The 22,572-nt window shown below is 31.6% G+C and overlaps 1 protein-coding gene and 1 pseudogene across 1 annotated transcript in view; both read right to left on the bottom strand.

Annotated features, from left to right (window-relative positions):
• Positions 1 to 430: 430 nt before the first annotated feature.
• Positions 431 to 3,092, bottom strand: LOC127703026 (toll-like receptor 4; annotated as a pseudogene).
• Positions 3,093 to 12,559: 9,467 nt separating this feature from the next.
• LOC127703024 (toll-like receptor 4) overlaps positions 12,560 to 22,572 on the bottom strand; it is a 57,191-nt gene continuing 47,178 nt past the window's right edge. Inside the window, exons 2-3 of the mRNA XM_052207407.1 lie at positions 14,392 to 17,168; positions 12,560 to 13,975 (exon numbers count right to left, since the gene is read on the bottom strand). Coding sequence (XP_052063367.1) covers positions 14,614 to 17,160 — 2,547 coding nt within the window. The 5' untranslated portion in view covers positions 17,161 to 17,168 and the 3' untranslated portion in view covers positions 12,560 to 13,975; positions 14,392 to 14,613. The remainder of the gene's footprint in view (positions 13,976 to 14,391; positions 17,169 to 22,572) is intronic.

A 22,572-nucleotide genomic window follows, 5' to 3' on the forward strand; every position in this document is an offset into this window, starting at 1 on the left:
CAAGCAAATAATTTTGATCCACTGACACTTTTGGATATGTTTATTATTCTGATCACAATGTTTTTAAAGATTTTGTCAATATCTGTTGAATTGTCTTCCTTTGTACGTGTCACTGGATTTTGATTGATATTCGCTTTAGAGGGAAAACGGTAGTATTTTGTCCTTTATAGACGGCAATACTAACATTGTTTTAAATTTACCACCTTTTATAATAAAAACCTGGAAAAAACAGTTATGTGTGATATTAGTACTTATTATTAAGTTTTTGAAATTGAAGTCAAATGGTGGCATGACTATCTTCGACTGAAGCTTGTTCATAGTATATATGGCAGCGTTATTCTACAACAATTTTTTTAAGCCTTTTGGAAGAATTCTCAAGAAATGTTTCCGTGTGTTTCAAAATCTATATTGAAAATATATAAACAATTACTAAAAATCGCAACATGCTCAAAATCATTCCACATAGATGTTTTCATACATATTATTTTTGTGTTCTTCACTTTGAGGCGCAGTATAAATATTAATGTAGATATTTTATATTTATCATATGTCTAATTTAAATAAAGAAGAGCCTTAAGTCTAAGCCATTGGCTTTGATAATCAGTATTGTCACCAGCTTCGTTTTCGTCCAATGGCAATTCAATAAAGCATACATCATTTGAAATGTTAATTATTTCGTCTGGAATATCCTTGATTTGAATATTTTGTAAAATAACAATTATTTTTCTAAAGTTTGTAGTATATTTTTCATACTTTGCTCTTTCTATTTCAAACCTTCCCCACTTTCCTACGGTAAAATGTTCAGTAATGATGAATACAACATGTCTACTTTGCTGAATTGATTCTGCTTTTGCATCTGCAGTAAAATCTCCAGGAAGAATATCTCGATCATGTAAACACACTTTAAGTCCCCATTCTTCTTCAACTTTTGGAAGAAGAAACTTTTGTATCCACGCTACGCTTTTGTCTTCATAAGAAACATATGCGTCGTACATATAGTTTTCATGTAAATTTTTCTCAACGACATGCCGGACTTTTCTATACATGTAAAGAATTATTTTCCATCTATAGTTATAAACAAGAGAAAGAGGTATGAAAATAACAAAGGCACTGGCAACCAATATTATTCCAATATGCATGATATGGAGCCATATAGTAGCTTTGCAGTCCGAGAAGTACTTCTCCGTATTTTGTACTACCTCCCTTAATTGGGCTTGCTTGCCATTTGATATTGTACAGTTATAAGTATCCCCGTTCTTAAATGTTACTTTTGTTTTTGCGAACCACAGAAGAAAGTCTAGAGTGTCACATGAGCAGACCAGAGCATTGTTATTCAAATTAAGGATGAGTCTGCGATTTGAAATCATCATTTTATCCAGACTACATCTTATGGTTTCATCAATAGAACTGATCAAATTATTGGAAAGATTTAAAGATTCCAGCTTTTGTAACTTGGTAACCAAAGTCGGGATGGTCCTGAAAAGATTGTTTGACATATTTAAATGCGTTATATTTGGCTGATCTAAGAATGTTGTTTCCTCCAAAGTCCAAAGATTATTAAAAGATATGTCTATTTTTCTCAAATCTGGAGCTCTGAAATTCATCCATTGTTTACCTTTTAGTATACCTTGGTCTATGCGTGCATTCGTCATTTTCAGTATTGAAAGTTTTGGCATGAATATTAATGGAAATGTTATGATTGTTACTGGAATTCCAGATACGTCCAAATATTCAAGTTGCTTTCCACAGTCGTCGGTAAAATCAGGATAATTTTAGTAAACACCAAATGACACATCGAGATATTTTAGCGATGTGTTGGCACATGTGAAAGATGCTGATGTAAAAGCTATTTGTATGTGCGTAAACCTAAGAAATTCTATTGAAGATGGAATCGAAAAAGTAAAAAGCAGAGGAATTTGATGTGTTTTAGTTATTTCTGGAAAATAATTTAAAACTCCCGGATGGTATACGTTCAAATACACTGGATGGATATAATCTACACTAAGGTAAGAAAAATCGTACACTTTAATGTTGATTGCGCTTTTGAAAAACTTAACTACTTGCATGTAGTGATCTAATGTTGTTGCAGGTAATCTATTAGCTGATATTATGAATGTTTTGAAACATTCCGGACGTTTGAACGAAAACAAAGAATTTTGCTGGTAATCCACTATTCCAGCTTTGGATAAATCCAATGCTTCAATGCAAATAGTTCTTAGATATTTCATTAATTCTTCTGTAATGATAACAGAGTACGGAAAATCGTTTTCATTGATTTTGTTATCACTTATATGGTGAAAATTTATAACGGACATATTCTTATTCTGAAATGGATGAAGAATGCGCAACGCTTGATACAAATGAACAATATTCCAACAGTCCATTTTCCAATAGAAAGAAATTGCGACAACCGCTGATGTAAAGTTCTTTCAGGTTTGGCGAGAAGTTTTCAAATGTTGAGTTTAAAAGCTTAAATCTACTACCATTATGCAAATAACAAGTATCAAAGTTCAATACGTTAAGGTCTTGAAGTGCAGTGAATCCTGATCGAAATACAGGAAACATGAATAAATCTATTGACAGATTTTGTAATCGGTTCAGTGTAGAAAATGTGACATCGGGATAAATAAACGAAATGTTTAAATGCAATGGCTTTTTGTTTCGACTGATATCTAGAACAAGTAAATTACTAAGATGTCTGAACACACCCTTTGGGATGATTGTGATGTTAATCAAATTATCATTTACCTTCAAAACTTTTAACGAATTTAGTCCAGCAAAAGCATCCTCGTGAACTACTGATATATTATTTCTGGTTAAAATAAGTCTTTCCATTTTCGAATAATTTATAAATGAATTGTTTTTCAGCATGTGTATTGAGTTATTTGAAAGAATTAACTCGTAGATATCACGTCTGAGATTCCTTGGCACAGATGTAAATCCTTGGTTTTCACAATGAGCAATTAGCCTATGGTTTCTATTTCTCTTGTACGTACATGACGATGCTAGATTCCCATTTGCTACTGTTATGATGATTGACAGAACGAACAGGTTTATTGTCTTCTTCATTTTTACATCTAAAATAAACTAAAATAATGATTTCGATTCCAAGTGTTTAAAATCCTATGGTTGAATTAATTTGTCAATCCTCCTTTTTATTTTATTTTTAAACTTGAGGAAGGTTATTTATATTGCTAGTTGATGAGCATATCTTTAAAAGTTCAAATTTGAGTTTGAAGTTCAAATTTCAATAAATGTTTTAAGTATTTCGTTTCAATCGAATGCCCTTTGGCGTGATATTTAAAGGAAAGATATTAAATTGTGTACATGATAAACATATTTATTGTACAAAGGTGAAAAATAAAATAACAAAAATACCGAACTCCAAGGAAAATTCAAAACGGAGAGTCCCTTATCAAATGGCAAAATCAAAAGCTCAAACACATCAAACGAATGGAAAACAAATGTCAAAAATAGGGGTACAACAGTCAACATTGTGTTATAATCCTAATCACTATAAAACAAACAAATATGTTAACAAAGAAAAACAAAATAACATATTGACAAAGCACATAAGCAAAGATGAAAGACAGGATTACAAAAAATGACCATAGCAAAATAACACAATGGCGGGATGTATAAGTACCGAGCCACGCCAAAAGGATATTACCAAAAATTGATAATTTCAAAATTAAAATCGTCTCGTTTGTCATAAATTCTGGTACTGAGACGACCGCTTATGTCAAATTCGAGGTATAAGTCTAAAAATGACGTGGAGGAAGTCGTGTCTGTTGTTTCTTTAATTTCAAGTTCTGGAGGATATATTAATGGAACCCAATCAGAAAAGTTTGGATTTTTAATGGAAAGAACATCATCAATATATCTGAATGTGAAATTAAATGATCTGGCTTTTTTATCTTCTTGTTTTTGACAAGTGTATGAAGGAACTCCGACTCATATGAAAATAAGAAGAGGTCGGCAAGGAGAGTGGTACAGTTCGTTCCCATAGGAATGCCGACAATTTGTTGATAAAGTCTCCCTACAAATTCAACAAATGTGTTGTCAATAAGAAACTCCAGCATGCTGATCATTTGTTCCTCTGTGTAGCATGTTTTACCTTTTTGTTCATTATTAACAAAATATGCCGTGTGGTATCCCAAAGTAATAAATTTATAGCGTATGCTACCATTTCTATATTGAATAGAAATTTTAAAATAAATTTACAATTAGACCTCATCAGTTCACAAAAATATTGATTATAATGTCCGAATAATTTTCAAAATATTCCACATGTGATAAATTCAACCGTATAAACATTCACGTCGTTCGACATTACTCTAAAAAGAAGATCTTCTAAGACGTGTTGGATAATTTTGTTTCTTTCAAATTTCACTCTCATGTTTTTTTATTAATATACATGTATATCCCAATGGTCATTAAAATTTCATTCATTCTATTTTTAGAAAAAAGAAAAACGAAGTTACTTAGAGGATAATGTCTAGCTATAAGACGCAGAAAAACAAACAACGACACGACAAAAAAAAGGGAGATGAAACAAACAACGTTTAACAAATATGTGCTACAAAAACTTTAAAAAAAAAATAAGTAAGATTGCACAACAAGAACCAAATCTAAAACCAGGGGGGACACCGGTTAATTCTTTTTTCTTTTATATTTCGATTTTAATATACCTATGCATTTTCATTCCTTCGCAACCTTTTGTTTCCGCGTGCTTGATCACGGTTAAGGTATATTCGGGGTCTCTAATTTAAAACGATAATATTTGTTCATTCTTTGTCAAATATATAATGTTGACTGGATAAGTATTTTATAAAAAGTAGATATAAATATGTATACTGCAACTTAATAACATTGACCACATTATTGTTTGTGATGTTAATAATATAATAACTCAAATTTGGGAAACCAGTTTACCAGAGGTTAAAACATCATATGTGTACTTAACAAATATTACATCTCCAAAGCTTGTCCTGTCTTGCAACTGTCCTATCTGCGCTGGTAAAATGCTTTGACCACTTAAACTTTTTCTTTGTACAGTCATTGATCATATAAAGCCTTGTTTGTGACTTTGAGTTTTACCTATGGCGTCTAATACCGGTTTGCGGAATTTTTTCAAAAAAAGTTTCATTGCAACGGTTTAAAGAGTTGCAGTATAAAGAGAACAACCATACATTGTGTCAAAACATAAGGTTTTTCTACACCTAAAACTTTTGAAATGTATTATATATTATAACCATTTTCTCTAATTTGAAAGACCTCCAATGGTTACTGGGGAATAAAATATGGTCACTTAGTTCTTCTATGCTGAATGTACAAGTTTGCAGCACGTCCGGTCAGAATGGAGACGTTAAATCCGATGCCTCTAGTTAAGAGAGAGCCACACTCTTTGCACGTTAAGAACCCTTGCTACAACTCTTTGAGTGGTCCGTATAGGTGGCCTGTTGTATGGCAAAATTTCTGTCCATATCCGATATTCAATCGTTTTCTAGTGGTAGTCTAAACTTCCCCGACCTTCATCCCGGTTGGACTCTATTACAGGACCTATCAATTGTATTTATTTTTAATTTGTTCTCGTCCTGAACATGCATGAAATATTTGCCACTGGATGTTAATCAACCAAAAAATAATCAATCAATCTAATAAAAAAGCAGAGAAAAGATTGTTTTGTGAAAGACATTTAAACGTTCTGTTTATATTAGGGCCAACCAGTTCCATTTATCAATTTTAAAAGCAAAGAAGAATATCATTGTCGTGCATTTAGAAACCTTATAACATCTACATAATTTTATTTGAATGAAAATTCATAAACTTGACACTTCAGGTATTTTGTTTAGTTAAGCCTAATAATCTATTTACGTTTATTTTTTAATTCATACTAAACGAGAAAAAAAACGGTCGAGTTTTAAGGTTAGAAAATTTACACGTACCGATGGTTTTTGTTTTAGTAATGTCTTAAGGTCATTTAAGACGCAGTTATCAATCCGCTATTGTAAGTTGCCTAGTATTCACCTGACATAACTCAGCACTAATCATGTATCCTGCAATTGACCTTTCTACTATACTGATACAGGTGTAGAGATAACAAGAAGCGATATACGTATACTAGACGTATATAGTCTCCTAGTATCCTGCTTCTGTTGCGAGCGAACGGTTATGTCAAATTACTGTATACGTCACTGTTCAATTTGGGGTCCTTATTGCGGTCTGCGTTTAAGTCATGTCGATTTCTTTTAAAACAAATTTAACGATTGGGATTGAAAAAAAAAATGTACAAAATTAATTGCAGGATAAAGACAATAACTGTTTAGTGTCTTTAAATAACAGCTGTATTTGTACTCGGCTCTAAATATAAACTTTTTTGTATGGGGCTGAGAAACTGGGGAAGGGCGATGTTTTACTGAGCACTTCCCCAGTTTTGTGCCGAATACAAAAACGTTTATATTTTTCTGACATTGACCTTATATTGTTTTTATACTGCAACTTAAATAAATACATTGATAGCTATTTAAATTGTAACACAAATTTTAAACTTATTTTCATCCCTTAATGAACCCCTGATTGTGGAAAAAATGATCCATGATGAAATTGACATAGCACAAAATATAGCTGTGTTACTATATTTAGGAAATAAAAACAAATAGTTGCAATATAAATATCTTTACAGTTTTTGGTAGGGTTCGTTATGCTCAATTATTTCTCTTTGTAGTGTTTTGCTACAATTTCTTTGTCTTTTCGACGTTGATCTTTTTGACCATTGTTTTGTCTGTTTTGATTGGACTTATGATTTTTGATTGCACCCTTGGTATTTTCTCTCTCCAAGTTTTATTCTACCCATTCCCCTACCAAAATACCCCTACCACACACAAACACACACACACCACCCCAGTATTGCCAAAATTGTCCAGTACTTGGACACACCGTAAAAATCTCCTGTGTATATTTCGTTTTTTATAATTATGATTGATTAATCTTCTAAAAATACCGCTAATAAATCCAAAAATTGTTAACATTTTGTTATTATAGAAAAGTACTTCGTTAATATTACCTATTAAGATTTATGATTGTGACGAATCTTAGCATCAGACCTCACTTTTGAATTTTGATGAGTGTTTTTTCTTCACAAACTTACTCTTCGCCAGAATATATTTTATTACGTTTATTTTCTTTGATATTACAAGAATACATTTTGACTGGAATTTCTACTCTTATTTTTCATTTTTTAATGTCGCCATGCATTATTTTTCAAACTTATACTTTCCTATATGATCGTTTGGCACTTTAGTACTTTGCCACTGTTCATAATTTATTACATACATTTCAAACAGTTTTATTGGATAAATCTGTATGAGTTATAACAATGGAAAGATTTGAATATCCAAAGGTCATTCAAATTTCCTTTATTCTTTTTTTAGAAAAAGAAATACGAAGTTACTTAGAGGATAATGTCTAGCTTTAAGACGTAGAAATACAAACAACGTCACGACAAAAAAAAAGGAGAAGAGACAAACAACGTTTAACAAATATGTACTCCAAAAACGTTAAAAAAAACCGTAAGATTGCACAAGAACCAGGGGGGACACCGGTTAAATTTTTTTTTTTCATATATCGATTTTAATATATCTATTCATTTTCTTTCCTTCACAACCTTTCGTTTCCGCGTGCTTGATCACGATTAAGATAGATTGTGGGTCTTAAATTAAAAGACGATAAAATTATTCATACTTTGCCAAAATGGAGTTTATATCATGCTTATTGGAAAAGTATAATAAAACGATGGGAAACCGATAAAAGAGGAAAATACATGAATTTATATTTACGCATTAGAATTGTCAACTCAGAGAACACATAGGCCGTTGGTGTTTTTTCCTTTGAATAGTTGTTTATTTTGTCATGCCGGGCCCCCTTTCATGGCTTTTATACTATACGATATTGGTGTTGCTCATTGTTGAAGTCTGTACATTGAACTCAATTTGTTTACAACCACGAAATTTGGTCTCTGGTGGGTACATTTTTCGTAATTGTCTTACTGGCAATCATACCACATATCCTTATTTTAAATACATAGATGTTTTGTAATTTGGTTTGTTTTTGTCATGTCAAATATATTAGGTTGACTGGATAAGTATTTTATAAAAAGTAGATTTAAATATTTATACTGCAACTTAATTACACTGACCCTATTAATATTTGTGACGTTAATAATATGATAACTGAAAGTTGGAAAACCAGTTTACCAGAGGTATATACCTTTCTTTATACAGTCATTGATTATATGAAGCCTTGTTTGTGAAGTTGAGTTTTATCTATTTTGTCTAATACGTGTTTGCGGAAAATTGCAAAAAATTTTCGTTCGCAAAGGTTTAAAGAGTTGCAGAGTAAAGAGACCAACAATACATGTTCTCAAAACATAAGTGTGTATTTGGTTTTTTTTGTACACCTAAAACTTTGGAAATTTATTATAGTGTAATATATTTAAATATCCGGTTTATATTAGGGCCTACCATTTCCATTAATCAGTTTTAAAAGCAAAGAAGAATATCATTGCCGTACGTTTGAAAACCTTATAACATCTTTATAATCTTATTTTAATGGAAAATCATAAACTTGACACTTCTGGTTTTATTTTTGATTAAATCTAATGATTTATTTGCGTCTTTATTTTCATTCATACTTAACAAACCAAAAACAGTCGAGTTTTTAGGTTAGAAAAATTACAGGTACTGATAGTTTTTGTGTTTAATTATGTCTTGAGGTCATTCAAGCTATTGTAAGTTTGCTTATCCCTGGACATAACTCATCAATTATATACCTTGACATGAATAACTCGACAGATGTCACTAGTGGAGCAGAAACTGCCAAGCCTTCCGGAACATCTGAGTTCACCACCCCACTCCTGGTTTTTGGTTGGGTTCTATGACTCTATTATTTTGCGTTGTAATGTTTTGTTGCATTTTTTTTATTATCTTTTCGACGTTTAGCTTTTTAGCCACAGTGTTGTCTGTTTTTATTGGACCCTTGCTGTCGTCTCTCTTTTTTCCGTCAGCCCCCCCCCCCCCCCCCCCTTCCCTCCAAAACACACATACAAACACACCCCAGAAATAGTCATATTATCAAATTTTATTCATTATGAAGCGTTTTATTGGAGTGTAATTTTCTTTTATCCTTTTCCAATAGGAATTGATTTTCGGAGGACAATACATATAGCTATACTTCCGAAAAAATATTTGAAGGTTTTTCCTACTGAATGAAAACCCCATTAAGTTTCGCACCATTTGATCTGAAACGAAAGTTGTATATCCCAAATAGTGTACATATCTATTCAATTTAAATTGATATTTTTTCATTCAAGTTGATAGTGCATGACCTGAAGAATCGTTTAATACTTTTATAAAATATGTCAATTTATCTTCATATGTATGGTGTAGTAATTTAAATACCCAATAAAATTTTGATTTATCAAACATATGACTAATAAATGTTCTCTTCCAAGGATTTTTTTTGGAACGTTATACCTTTTAAAAAATTGTGTTGAGCTAAACACAAAATTACAAAATTGTATGGAAAAAGTATTTAATAATAAATATCAAAAAAATCTTTTTACATTGAAGTCAAGCAAACGTATTGACAATAAAAACTGTTAGCTTGTCTTCAACTGAATGAATACTGAATATCACAACAATAACCATACATCCTGACGTATTATTACTTACCATGTAGATATCTTAATTTCTTATCGGTGAATAATTTCATTAGAATAGCTTTCAATATAATTTTTGGATTGACTGATTCATTGATTGGTGTTTAACGCCACTTTCAGCACTATTGTGCTATTTCGTGGCGGTCAGTTTTTATTGGTGGAGGAAGCCGGAGTGCCCGGAGAGAACCACCAATCTTCTGTAGGAAAACTGACAATCTTAGTCAATTGAGATAGGAGTCGAGTGCACCTGCCACGTGCGGGATTCACAACCTCAGTGTTTAAAGCCTAGTGATACAGTAGTTCAACTGATAAGACCACTTGGCCACCGAGGCCCCAAGTAACATAAAGAACAAGTGGAAAATTTCATTAGCATGGCAGCCAATATAATGTTTGGAGATATGGTATGATTGCATATGAGACAACTATCAAGCAGAGTTCAAATGAGGTTGAAGTAATCAATTACAGGCCACTGTAATGCCTTCAACAATGAGAAAAACCCATACCGTATAGACAGCTATAAAAGGTCCCGACAAGAAAAAACGAGAAAACTAATGGCCTTATTTATGAGTTTGGCCTTTAAAATCTATCTGACAGAAAGGAAATGAATAATGTTGTAGAATTTGAACTGTTCAGTGGATTTTCTTCCCACAATGGTTTTCACATCCATAAATTAGGAAGAAAAAGATTGTCCCATAAAATTATACTTAATTCTAATCAAACATAAAAGAGTATCCTCAGATAGCCCTGTGTTATGCAATTTATTTTGTTTCACTGACAATTAATATGTTTATTATTCTGATCAAATTTAATGTTTTTAAAGATTTTGTCAATATCTGTTGAGTTGTCTTCCTTAGTATGTGTCACTGGTGTAATTATTTCAGATATTATTAATGGATATTTGCTTTATAGGGAAAACGGCAGTATTTGTCCTCCATAGGCGACAAAACTAACATTTTCTACCACCTTTAATAATAAACCTGGACAAAACAGTTATGTCTGACATTAGTACTTTATTATTCTGTTTTAAAAACTGAAGTCTAATGGTAGCATGACCATCTCCCAACGGAGCTTGTTTATAGTATCCATGGCCACCGTCATTTTACATAAAATTTATGAGATTTTGGAAGCCTTTTCGAAAAATTCCAAGAAAATATTTCCGTGTGTTTCAAAATTTATATTAAAGATATACACACTGCAGTTATTCATAAATAAATTTAAAAATATATATTTTACCCTTACATCCAATCACATTACTTTTCCCTAAAGTAATACCCACTTCCATTTCATGTTATCGTGTGTGTGATATAATACAATGTTACTTAGTTTAAATTATATGTCATATTTTCTCTTACAGTTAAATGTTACACGTACCGTTATTTTTATTAGCTAGATTTTCCTGCCGAATGCCGGTGGTTGTCTCCGGGAACTTCCGGCATCCTCCACCAATAAAAACTTTCCGCCACGATATAGCCAAGAGCGCTGAAAGTTGCATTAAACACATACAATCGACCAATCAATTGAATTGTTTGGCTTGTTGCGAGATGAGTTTTCTCTCGTTGTCATTATTTGTTATCGATGTTTAGGATATATTCGTATGAAAGAACAATACTTCAATATATTTTACCAGAGTTTATATATATGTCAGTGATAAATTTCTAATTGCTAGGTCATTCAAACCAATATCGGTATATTAAGGAAATAATGAACAACAACCCAACAGTACAAATGACCACAAGACATCAAGAGGTCAACCTTGAGAGGTCAACATACAGTCTTTAACAATAGACAGGTATATATACAATATGTCAAGCTCGTAATTGTCCCGAGTCTAAAAATTTGTTTTTAATAAATTCATTGTTGTTTGCTTGACCATGTTGACGCCCATAAAACTAACAAAGATCTGTAAAAACACTAAATTCTTCAAATAACGACAAACATTAAAATATGACATAAGACAATCAAAGTCGTGGTTTCTGATTTGGGACAGGCATATACGTCGGGGTTTAACCTATAAGTTGGTAAAAGAACATACAATACAAATCAGAAAAGAAAAGAAAAAAAAAAGCACTTAACTCCACAATAACGGTATAAAGGATAACCAAAAACAGAAGTAAAATTAAGAAAAAAAACAATAATAAAAAATATAATACTGCATGAAACAATATTCCAAGTAAACGAAAGCACCCTGAAACTTCAGTGAAAGTATTTAAAATCTGACATGAATCATATGCATACCACCTGTCACTCTTATTTCGGGTTGTATTCAAAAGGCTGTATGATAAATTTCATGGCTGTTACTAGCTAGCAGCTATAACTATTAGTTTCAATAGATGTCATAGTTAGAAAAGTAACACAAGTTCTTTCATAGTTTACATAGATATGCTCGTATATACGTAGTAACTGTTATGTTGAAAATTCTAACTGTACAGTCATTATTTATGCGACTACAGATCAATAAAGCTGTGTCATGGTTACTTCGTTTTGAGTTCTGTTTGTTTTCACTCTTATGGTTGACAGTTTATTCAGAGACATAATATTTCAACTCAAAGTGGTGACTTTCATTTGTTACAGGCAGGTAAACGAGGGTGAAATAGTAGCTTCAGGGGTAATTACTTTAAAATTTACAAATCTACAAGTTTGTATTATGTTTTTGGGTTTTATAATATTTTTGCCTCGAGCATCACTGAAAATAATTAAATTATCAAAATACACATTTTGTGCATTTAAATTGGAACCGTTAATGTTATTTCTTCAGAAATATATGACATTTTTACAAATAAAAACCAACTGCTAGCTTTAGAAAGTTAGGTCTTGCCATGTTAATAGTACAGTAAAGCTTAATCGTATTATGTCATTTACGTCATATCTTAACACATACATTGAAATATAATACATCGACTTCTAACCATGGCAACATTGTGAAAAAGTATATTTGTTTTTACAATACATATATTTCGTTCTTTCCTAGTATCAAAGTGATAGCACAACTGTATGTACACATGTATATACATATTAATAAAAACGTCCAGATTATTTCAGTTTGTGACTATCTTATTTATGTTTAAAAACCCACTTGCATCAATTACATATAACTGTATCTACTATAAAGAGTCAAAGATAAGTGTTATGTATATCTTGTTTCTTGTTCATATACTTCAAAATATTTAGATTCGTCTGTAAAACACACATTGACACCGATATTTCATAGACAACGTTCAAATAATCTAATAATATCATAATGTATACTTTCTTATTCATATTTCCGTTACATTTTTATAAACACACGATCAAATAATGTTTTAAAGCAACTTATATATCAACTTAAATAATATCACGATTAAACTGACAACCATTGACAAAAAAAGTCACACAAACAAACACACACGCGCACGAAAATAAATCAGAACATTGCAGCAACATATAATTGACTAAACATGATATGATTATTGTAAAATATTACGGGAAAAATTGTATTTACCTCAAAATAGAGTTATTTTAACAATTTTCTTGTTTTTTTTAACAAAATTATCAAACTTAAACATTGTCAAGTTATCCGAAAAATATTATTCTAGGAGAACAGCACCTACATCGCTCATGTATTTCAATGTTGCAGAGCTCTTAATTACAATCAATGTTGTTTGAAAGAAAGTTGATTATTGTTAACAAGAAAACAACTTAACCAAGGTTTCTTCGTGGCAAAGATAGAGTCTGTTCATGGAAAGATATTTGAACTCCACAATTACTTGGTTGGCCGTTTTTTGAATTTTTTTGTCACCTTTGACATCAGATGGATCAATATGCACAATTCATGAAGGCAGTAATTGTATTATTTTTGTCAGTTCATCTGTCAATAACGTGAACATGGATAAGTATTCTAACTCCTTTCGAAGTTGAGAGCTTTTTATATTATGTGGTTAAATTTTCGAGATACCAAGTGGGAGTACATTTTCAATAATTTAACAAACCTGGAAGGACACTTTGTAATATGTCTTCTTGGAGAAAAAATATTTTTAAGGGAATTAAGTTCTCAAAACATTCAGTTCATTTGATAACTCCGTAGTTTTTACTTCTATTCTATAAAAATAGCAACACACCATTGCACAGAGATTATATTGTATACATATTATAATTGTGTTCCTCATTTTGACCCGCATTACGGATATTGATCCATTATATTGAACATATTCGTCCGGATTTTTCTTGTGTGATCTTCTTCGGTATGAATGCCTGAATAAATCTGTTCCGTTTTGTATATTTCTGAAATAATAAAAAACATTTTTACACACTTTAAGGCAATGACTCTAATATTGCTATAAGTCATCAAATATAAATGCAATGTGTAAGTATTTTATATTTCTTCTGCTATACAATCACTGGACACAATATTGATGAAAAGTCTGATTAAAACTTCCAAAAACAAAATATACACTCTGTTATGGCATTTAGTAAATTTTTATATATGAGAGGTAAGGATTGTTCTTTCATTGAAGTCAATGCCCTTATTTTTTTTCGGGTCTCGTTTTGTAACTTTCGATTTTGAATGTGGCTATATACGGCGCTACTCATCGTGCAATACAAACATTTGCAAAGCATTGGACTGTTACTAAAATTTAAAAAAGGAAATTGGTATGGAACATTATGTGATAACAAGGTATTTATAAAAGACAACTAACCTTGATTTTCTTTTATTTGCTCTTCATGATATTCCAAATGCAAGCATCCATGAAAAAGTCACACAACTTCCTATTTGAGGTCCATAACATGGCTCATTATGTACAATTTATTTCATGCTCAAAATCATTACACAGAGATGTTTTTAAACATATTATCATTGTGTTCCTCACTTTGAGGCGCAGTAGGAATATTAATGTAGATATCTTATATTTGTGAAATTTCTAGTTTACATAAAGAAGAGCCTTAAGTCTAAGCCATTGGCTTTGATAATCAGTATTGTCACCAGCTTCGTTTTCATCCAACGGCAATTCAATAAAGCATACATCATTTGAAATGTTAATTATTTCGTCTGGAATATCCTTGATTTGAATATTTTGTAAAATAACAATTATTTTTCTTAAGTTTGTAGTATATTTTTCGTATTTTGCTCTTTCTATTTCAAACCTTCCCCACTTTCCTTCAGTAAAATGTTCAGTAATAATGAATACAACATGTCTACTTTGCTGAATTGATTCTGCTTTTGCATCTGCAGTAAGATCCCCAGGAAGAAGATCTCGATCATGTAAACAGACTTTAAGTCCCCATTCTTCTTCAATTTTTGGAAGAAGAAACTTTTGTATCCAAGCTACGCTTCTGTCTTCATAAGAAACATATGCGTCGTACATATAGTTTTCATGTAAATTTTTCTCAACTACATGCCTGACTTTTCTATACATGTAAAGAATTATTTTCCATCTATAGTTATAAATAAGAGAAAGAGGTATGAAAATACCAAAGGCACTAGCAACCAATATTATTCCAACGTACAGCCATATAGTAGCTTTGCAGTCCGAGAAGTACTTCTCATTATTTTGTATTACCTCCCTTAATACGGCTTGCTTGCCTTTTGACATTGTACAGTTATAAGTGTCTCCGTTCTTAAATGTTACTTTTGTTTTTGCGAACCACAGAAGAAAGTCCAGAGTGTCACACGAGCAGACCAAAGCGTTGTTATTTAAATTTAGGATGAGTCTGCGATTTGAAATCATCATTTTATCCAGACTACACCTTATAATTTCATCAATAGAACTGATCAAATTATTGGAAAGATCTAAAGATTCCAACTTTTGTAGCTTGGTAACCAAAGTCGGAATGGTCCTGAAAAGGTTGTTTGACATATTCAAATGCGATATATTAGGCTGATCTAAAAATGTTGTTTCCTCCAAAGTCCAAAGATTATTAAAAGATATGTCTATTTTTCTCAAATCTGGAGCTCTGAAATTCATCCATTGTTTACCTTTTAGTATACCTTGGTCTATGCGTGCATTCGTCATTTTCAGTATTGAAAGTTTTGGCATGAATATTAATGGAAATGTTATGATTGTTACTGGAATTCCAGATACGTCCAAATATTCAAGTTGCTTTCCACAGTCGTCGGTAAAATCAGGATAATTTTGGTAAACACCAAATGACACATCGAGATATTTTAGCGATGTGTTGGTACATGTGAAAGACGCTGATGTAAAAGCTATTTGTATGTGCGTAAACCTAAGAAATTCTATTGAAGATGGAATCGAAAAAGTAAAAAGCAGAGGAATTTGATGTGTTTTAGTTATTTCTGGAAAATAATTTAAAACTCGCGGATGGTATACGTTCAAAAACACTGGATGGATATAATCTACACTAAGGTAAGAAAAATCGTACACTTTAATGTTGATTGCGCTTTTGAAAAACTTAACTACTTGCATGTAGTGATCCAATGTTGTTGCAGGTAATCTATTAGCTGATATTATGAATGTTTTGAAACATTCCGGACGTTTAAACGAAAACAAAGAATTTTGCTGGTAATCCACTATTCCAGCTTTGGATAAATCCAATGCTTCAATGCAAATAGTTCTTAGATATTTCATTAATTCTTCTGTAATGATAACAGAGTACGGAAAATCGTTTTCATTGATTTTGTTATCACTTATATGGTGAAAATTTATAACGGACATGTTCTTATTCTGAAATGGATGAAGAATGCGCAACGCTTGATACAAATGAACATACGATTTGGACAGATCTAAAAATTTTAAGTTAGGAAAATATTCCAACAGTCCATTTTCCATTAGAAAGAAATTGCGACAACCGCTGATGTAAAGTTCTTTCAGGTTTGGCGAGAAGTTTTCAAATGTTGAGTTTAAAAGCTTAAATCTACTACCATTATGCAAATAACAAGTATCAAAGTTCAATACGTTAAGGTCTTGAAGTGCAGTGAATCCTGATCGAAATACAGGAAACATGAATAAATCTATTGACAGATTTTGTAATCGGTTCAGTGTAGAAAATGTGACATCGGGATAAATAAACGAAATGTTTAAATGCAATGGCTTTTTGTTTCGACTGATATCTAGAACAATTAAATTACTAAGATGTCTGAACACACCCTTTGGGATGATTGTGATGTTAATCAAATTATCATTTACCTTCAAAACTTTTAACGAATTTAGTCCAGAAAAAGCATCCTCGTGAACTACTGATATATTATTTCTGGTTAAAATAAGTCTTTCCATTTTCGAATAATTTATAAATGAATTGTTTTTCAGCATGTGTATTGAGTTATTTGAAAGAATTAACTCGTAGATATCACGTCTGAGATTCCTTGGCACAGATGTAAATCCTTGGTTTTCACAATGAGCAATTAGCCTATGGTTTCTATTTCTCTTGTACGTACATGACGATGCTAGATTCCCATTTGCTACTGTTATGATGATTGACAGAACGAACAGGTTTATTGTCTTCTTCATTTTTACATCTAAAATAAACTAAAATAATGATTTCGATTCCAAGTGTTTAAAATCCTATGGTTGAATTAATTTGTCAATCCTCCTTTTTATTTTATTTTTAAACTTGAGGAAGGTTATTAATATTGCTAGTTGATGAGCATATCTTTAAAAGTTCAAATTTGAGTTTGAAGTTCAAATTTCAATAAATGTTTTAAGTATTTCGTTTCAATCGAATGCCCTTTGGCGTGATATTTAAAGGAAAGATATTAAATTGTGTACATGATAAACATTTTTATTGTACAAAGGTGAAAAATAAAATAACAAAAATACCGAACTCCAAGGAAAATTCAAAACGGAAAGTCCCTTATCAAATGGCAAAATCAAAAGCTCAAACACATCAAACGAATGGAAAACAAATGTCAAAAATAGGGGTACAACAGTCAACATTGTGTTATAATCCTAATCACTATAAAACAAACAAATATGTTAACAAAGAAAAACAAAATAACATATTGACAAAGCACATAAGCAAAGATGAAAGACAGGAATACAAAAAATGACCATAGCAAAATAACACAATGGCGGGATGTATAAGTACCGAGCCATGCCAAAAGGATATTACCAAAAATTGATAATTTCAAAATTAAAATCGTCTCGTTTGTCATAGATTCTGGTACTGAGACGACCGCTTATGTCAAATTCGAGGTATAAGTCTAAAAATGACGTGGAGGAAGTCGTGTCTGTTGTTTCTTTAATTTCTAGTTCTGGAGGATATATTAATGGAACCCAATCAGAAAAGTTTGGATTTTTAATGCAAAGAACATCATCAATATATCTGAATGTGAAATTAAATGATCTGGCTTTTTTATCTTCTTGTTTTTGACAAGTGTATGAAGGAACTCCGACTCGTATGAAAATAAGAAGAGGTCGGCAAGGAGAGTGGTACAGTTCGTTCCCATAGGAATGCCGACAATTTGTTAATAAAGTCTCCCTACAAATTCAACAAATGTGTTGTCAATAAGAAACTCCAGCATGCTGATCACTTGTTCCTCTATGTAGCATGTTTTACCTTTTTGTTCATTATTAACAAAATATGCCGTGTGGTATCCCAAAGTAATAAATTTATAGCGTATGCTACCATTTCTATATTGAGTAGAAATTTTAAAATTAATTTACAATTAGACCTCATAAGTTCACAAAAATATTGATTATAATGTCCGAATAACTTTCAAAATATTCCACATTTGATAAATTCAACCGTATAAACATTCACGTCGTTCGACATTACTCTAAAAAGAAGATCTTCTAAGACGTGTTGGATAATTTTTTTTCTTTCAAATTTCACTCTCATGTTTTTTTATTAATATACATGTATATCCCAATGGTCATTAAAATTTCATTCATTCTATTTTTAGAAAAAAGAAAAACGAAGTTACTTAGAGGATAATGTCTAGCTATAAGACGCAGAAAAACAAACAACGACACGACAAAAAAAAGGGAGATGAAACAAACAACGTTTAACAAATATGTGCTCCAAAAACTTTTTAAAAAAAAATAAGTAAGATTGCACAACAAGAACCAAATTTAAAACCAGGGGGGACACCGGTTAATTCTTTTTTCTCTTATATTTCGATTTTAATATACCTATACATTTTCTTTCCTTCGCAACCTTTTGTTTCCGCGTGCTTGATCACGGTTAAGGTATATTCGGGGTCTCTAATCTAAAACGATAATATTTGTTCATTCTTTGTCAAATATATAATGTTGACTGGATAAGTATTTTGTAAAAAGTAGATATAAATATTTATACTGCAACTTAATAACATTGACCACATTATTGTTTGTGATGTTAATAATATAATAACTCAAACTTGGGAAACCAGTTTACCAGAGGTTAAAACATCATATGTGTACTTAACAAATATTACATCTCCAAAGCTTGTCCTGTCTTGCAACTGTCCTATCTGCGCTAGTAAAATGCTTTGACGGCTTAAACTTTTTTTTGTACAGTCATTGATCATATAAAGCCTTGTTTGTGACTTTGAGATTTACCTATGGCGTCTAATAGCGGTTCGCGGAATTTTTTCAAAAAAAGTTTCATTGCAACGGTTTAAAGAGTTGCAGAATAAAGAGAACAACCATATATTGTCTTAAAACATAAGGTTTTTCTACACCTAAAACTTTTGAAATGTATTATATATTATAACCATTTTCTCTAATTTGAAAGACCTCCAATGGTTACTGGGGAATAAAAATGTGGTCACTTAGATCTTCTGTGCTGAATGTACAAGTTTGCTGCCACGTCCGGTCAGAATGAAGACGTTAAATCCGATGCCTCGTGTAAAGAGAGTGCCACACTCTTTGCACGTTAAGAACCCTTGCTACAACTCTTTGAGTGGTCCGTATAGGTGGCCTTTTGTATGGCAAAATTTCTGTCCCTATCTTATATACAATCGTTTTCTAGTGGCAGTCTAAACTTCCACGACCTTCACCCCGGATGGCCGCTATTACAGGACCTACCAATTGTATTTATTTTTAATTTGTTCTCGTCCTGAACATGCATGAAATATTTGCCACTGAATGTTAAGCAACCAAAAAATAATCAATCAATCTAATTAAAAAGCAGAGAAAAAAAAAATTTCTGAAAGACATTTAAACTTTCCGTTTATATTAGTGCCAACCATTTCCATTTATCAATTTTAAAAGCAAAGAAGAAAATCATTGTGGTGCATTTAGAAACCTTATAACATCTACATAATTTTATTTGAATGAAAATTCATAAACTTGACACTTCTGGTATTTTGTTTAGTTAAGTCTAATAATCTATTTACGTTTATTCTTTAATTCATACTAAACGAGAAAAAAAACGGTCGAGTTTTAAGGTTAGAAAATTTACACGTACCGATGGTTTTTGTTTTTAGTAATGGCTTAAGGTCATTTAAGACGCAGTTATTAATCCGCTATTGTAAGTTGCATATTCACCTGACATAACTCATCACTAATCATTTATCCTGCAGTTGACCTTTCTACTACTAGTATACTAATACAGGTGTACAGATAACAAGAAACGATATACGTATACTAGACGTATATAGTCTCCTGGTATCTTGCTTCTGTTGCGAGCGAACGGTTATGTCAAATTACTGTATACGTCACAGTTCAATTTGGGGTCCTCATTGCGGTCCGCGTTTAAGTCATGTCGATTTCTTTCAAAAACAAATTCAACGATTGGGATTGAAAACAAAACGTACAAAATTAATTGCAAGATAAAGACAATAACTGTTTAGTGACTTTAAATAACAGCTGTATTTGTACTCGGCTCTAAACAGGAGTAATAGCTCGCTGAAGCTCGCATTACACCTGTTTCTTAGCCTCGTTCAAATACAGCTGGTATATAAAGACACTAAACAGTTATTGTCTACATATACACATTAGGTCAATGTCAGAAAAATATAAACTTTTTTGTATGGGGCTGAGAAACTGGGGAAGGGCGAGGTTTTACTGAGCACTTCCCCAGTTTTGTGCCGAATACAAAAACGTTTATATTTTTCTGACATTGACCTAATATTGTTTTTATACTGCAACTTAAAAAAATACATTGTTAGCTATTTAAATTGTAACACAAATTTCAAACTTATTTTCATCCCTTAATGAACCCTTGATTGTGGAAAAAATGATCCGTGATGAAATTGACATAGCACAAAATATAGCTGTGTTACTATATTTAGGAAATAAACACAAATAGTTGCAATATAAATATCTTTACAGTTTTTGGTAGGGTTCGTTATGCTCAATTATTTCTCTTTGTAGTGTTTTGTTACAATATCTTTGTCTTTTCGACGTTTATCTCTCTGACCATTGTTTTGTCTGTTTTGATTGGACTTATGATTTTTGATTGCACGCTTGGTATTTTCTCTCTCCAAGTTTTATTCTACCCATTCCCCTACCAAAATACCCCTACCACACACAAACACACACACACCACCCCAGTATTGCCAAAATTGTCCAGTACTTGGACACACCGTAAAAATCTCCTGTGTATATTTCGTTTTTTATAATTATGATTGATTAATCTTCTAAAAATACCGCTAATAAATCCAAAAGTTGTTAACATTTTGTTATTATAGTAAAGTACTTTGTTAAAATTACCTGTTAAGATTTATGACTGTGACGAATCTTATCATCAAACCTCACTATTGAATTTTGATAAGTTATTTTTCTTCACAAACTTACTCTTCACCAGAATGTATTTCATTAAGTTTATTTTCTTCGATATTATAAGAATACATTTTGACTGGAATTTCTACTCTTATTTTTCAAACTTATACTTTCCTATATGATCGTTAGGCACTTTAGTACTTTGTCACTGTTCATAATTTATTACATACATTTCAAACAGTTTTATTGGATAAATCTGTATGAGTTATAACAATGAAAAGATTGGAATATCCCAAGGTCATTAAAAATTTCCTTTATTCTATTTTTAGAAAAAGAAATACGAAGTTACTTAGAGGATAATGTCTAAATAACGTAAGATTGCACAACAGGAACCAAATTTAGAACCAGGCGGGACACCGGTTAACTCTTTTTTCTTTTATATTTCGTTTTTAATATATTCATACATTTTGTTTCCTTCCCAACCTTTCGTTTCCGTGTGCTTGGTCACGATTATAAAAAAACGATAGAATTTGTTCATACTTTGCCAAGCATGTAGTTTATATGATGCTATTTTCAAAAATATAATAAAAATATGGTAAAACCGATAAAGGGGAAAAAATAAATGAAATTTTATTTACACATTACTAGAATTGAGAGACCACATACACTGTGTCTAAACTACCCCGGCAAAAAATGTTTGGACTCAATAGTATCTAATATCCGGTACGTTAACGGAAACACAGACAGAGAAAAGGTAGAATTTCTGTGTATTTATTTGTTTTTTCTATGATATAGAAGAATATACATACACATATAACTGTTTTCGATTGACAGATATAATATTTTCTACAACGGACAAATAAGTAAAAAGGCACATCAAAATGGTGAATTGAGTGAACCTTGCCTCGAATGTGTTTATTTTCTCTTTAAATTGTGCACATTGTTCGGGAAAAAGGTACGAAAAGAACACGGAGATTGCAAGACTAGTCACTTTGAGCATCTCAACATCGGTATTCCTGTGCATGAAACAAAAGAAATGGGTCATGTCAAAATGGAAAGACCCGGTTTTGTCAATGTTGTTTACTACATAAAGACCCGGTTTTGTCTATGTATAGGAACAGGTTTTGTTTTGTTTTGAAACCACAAATTTATGAAAAGCAAATCTAACACTGATCTGAACATTGTCCGTCGAAAGAAATTAAATATATTAGCCATATAGATGCTATTGTAAAACAAACCTCTCGTGTTACAATCAATTTTAAACGTGACCTTTTC

The sequence above is a fragment of the Mytilus californianus genome, unplaced genomic scaffold (genome assembly GCF_021869535.1).
Source record: "Mytilus californianus isolate M0D057914Y unplaced genomic scaffold, xbMytCali1.0.p SCAF_5, whole genome shotgun sequence".
In the NCBI taxonomy this organism is placed as follows: Eukaryota; Metazoa; Mollusca; class Bivalvia; order Mytilida; family Mytilidae; genus Mytilus; species Mytilus californianus.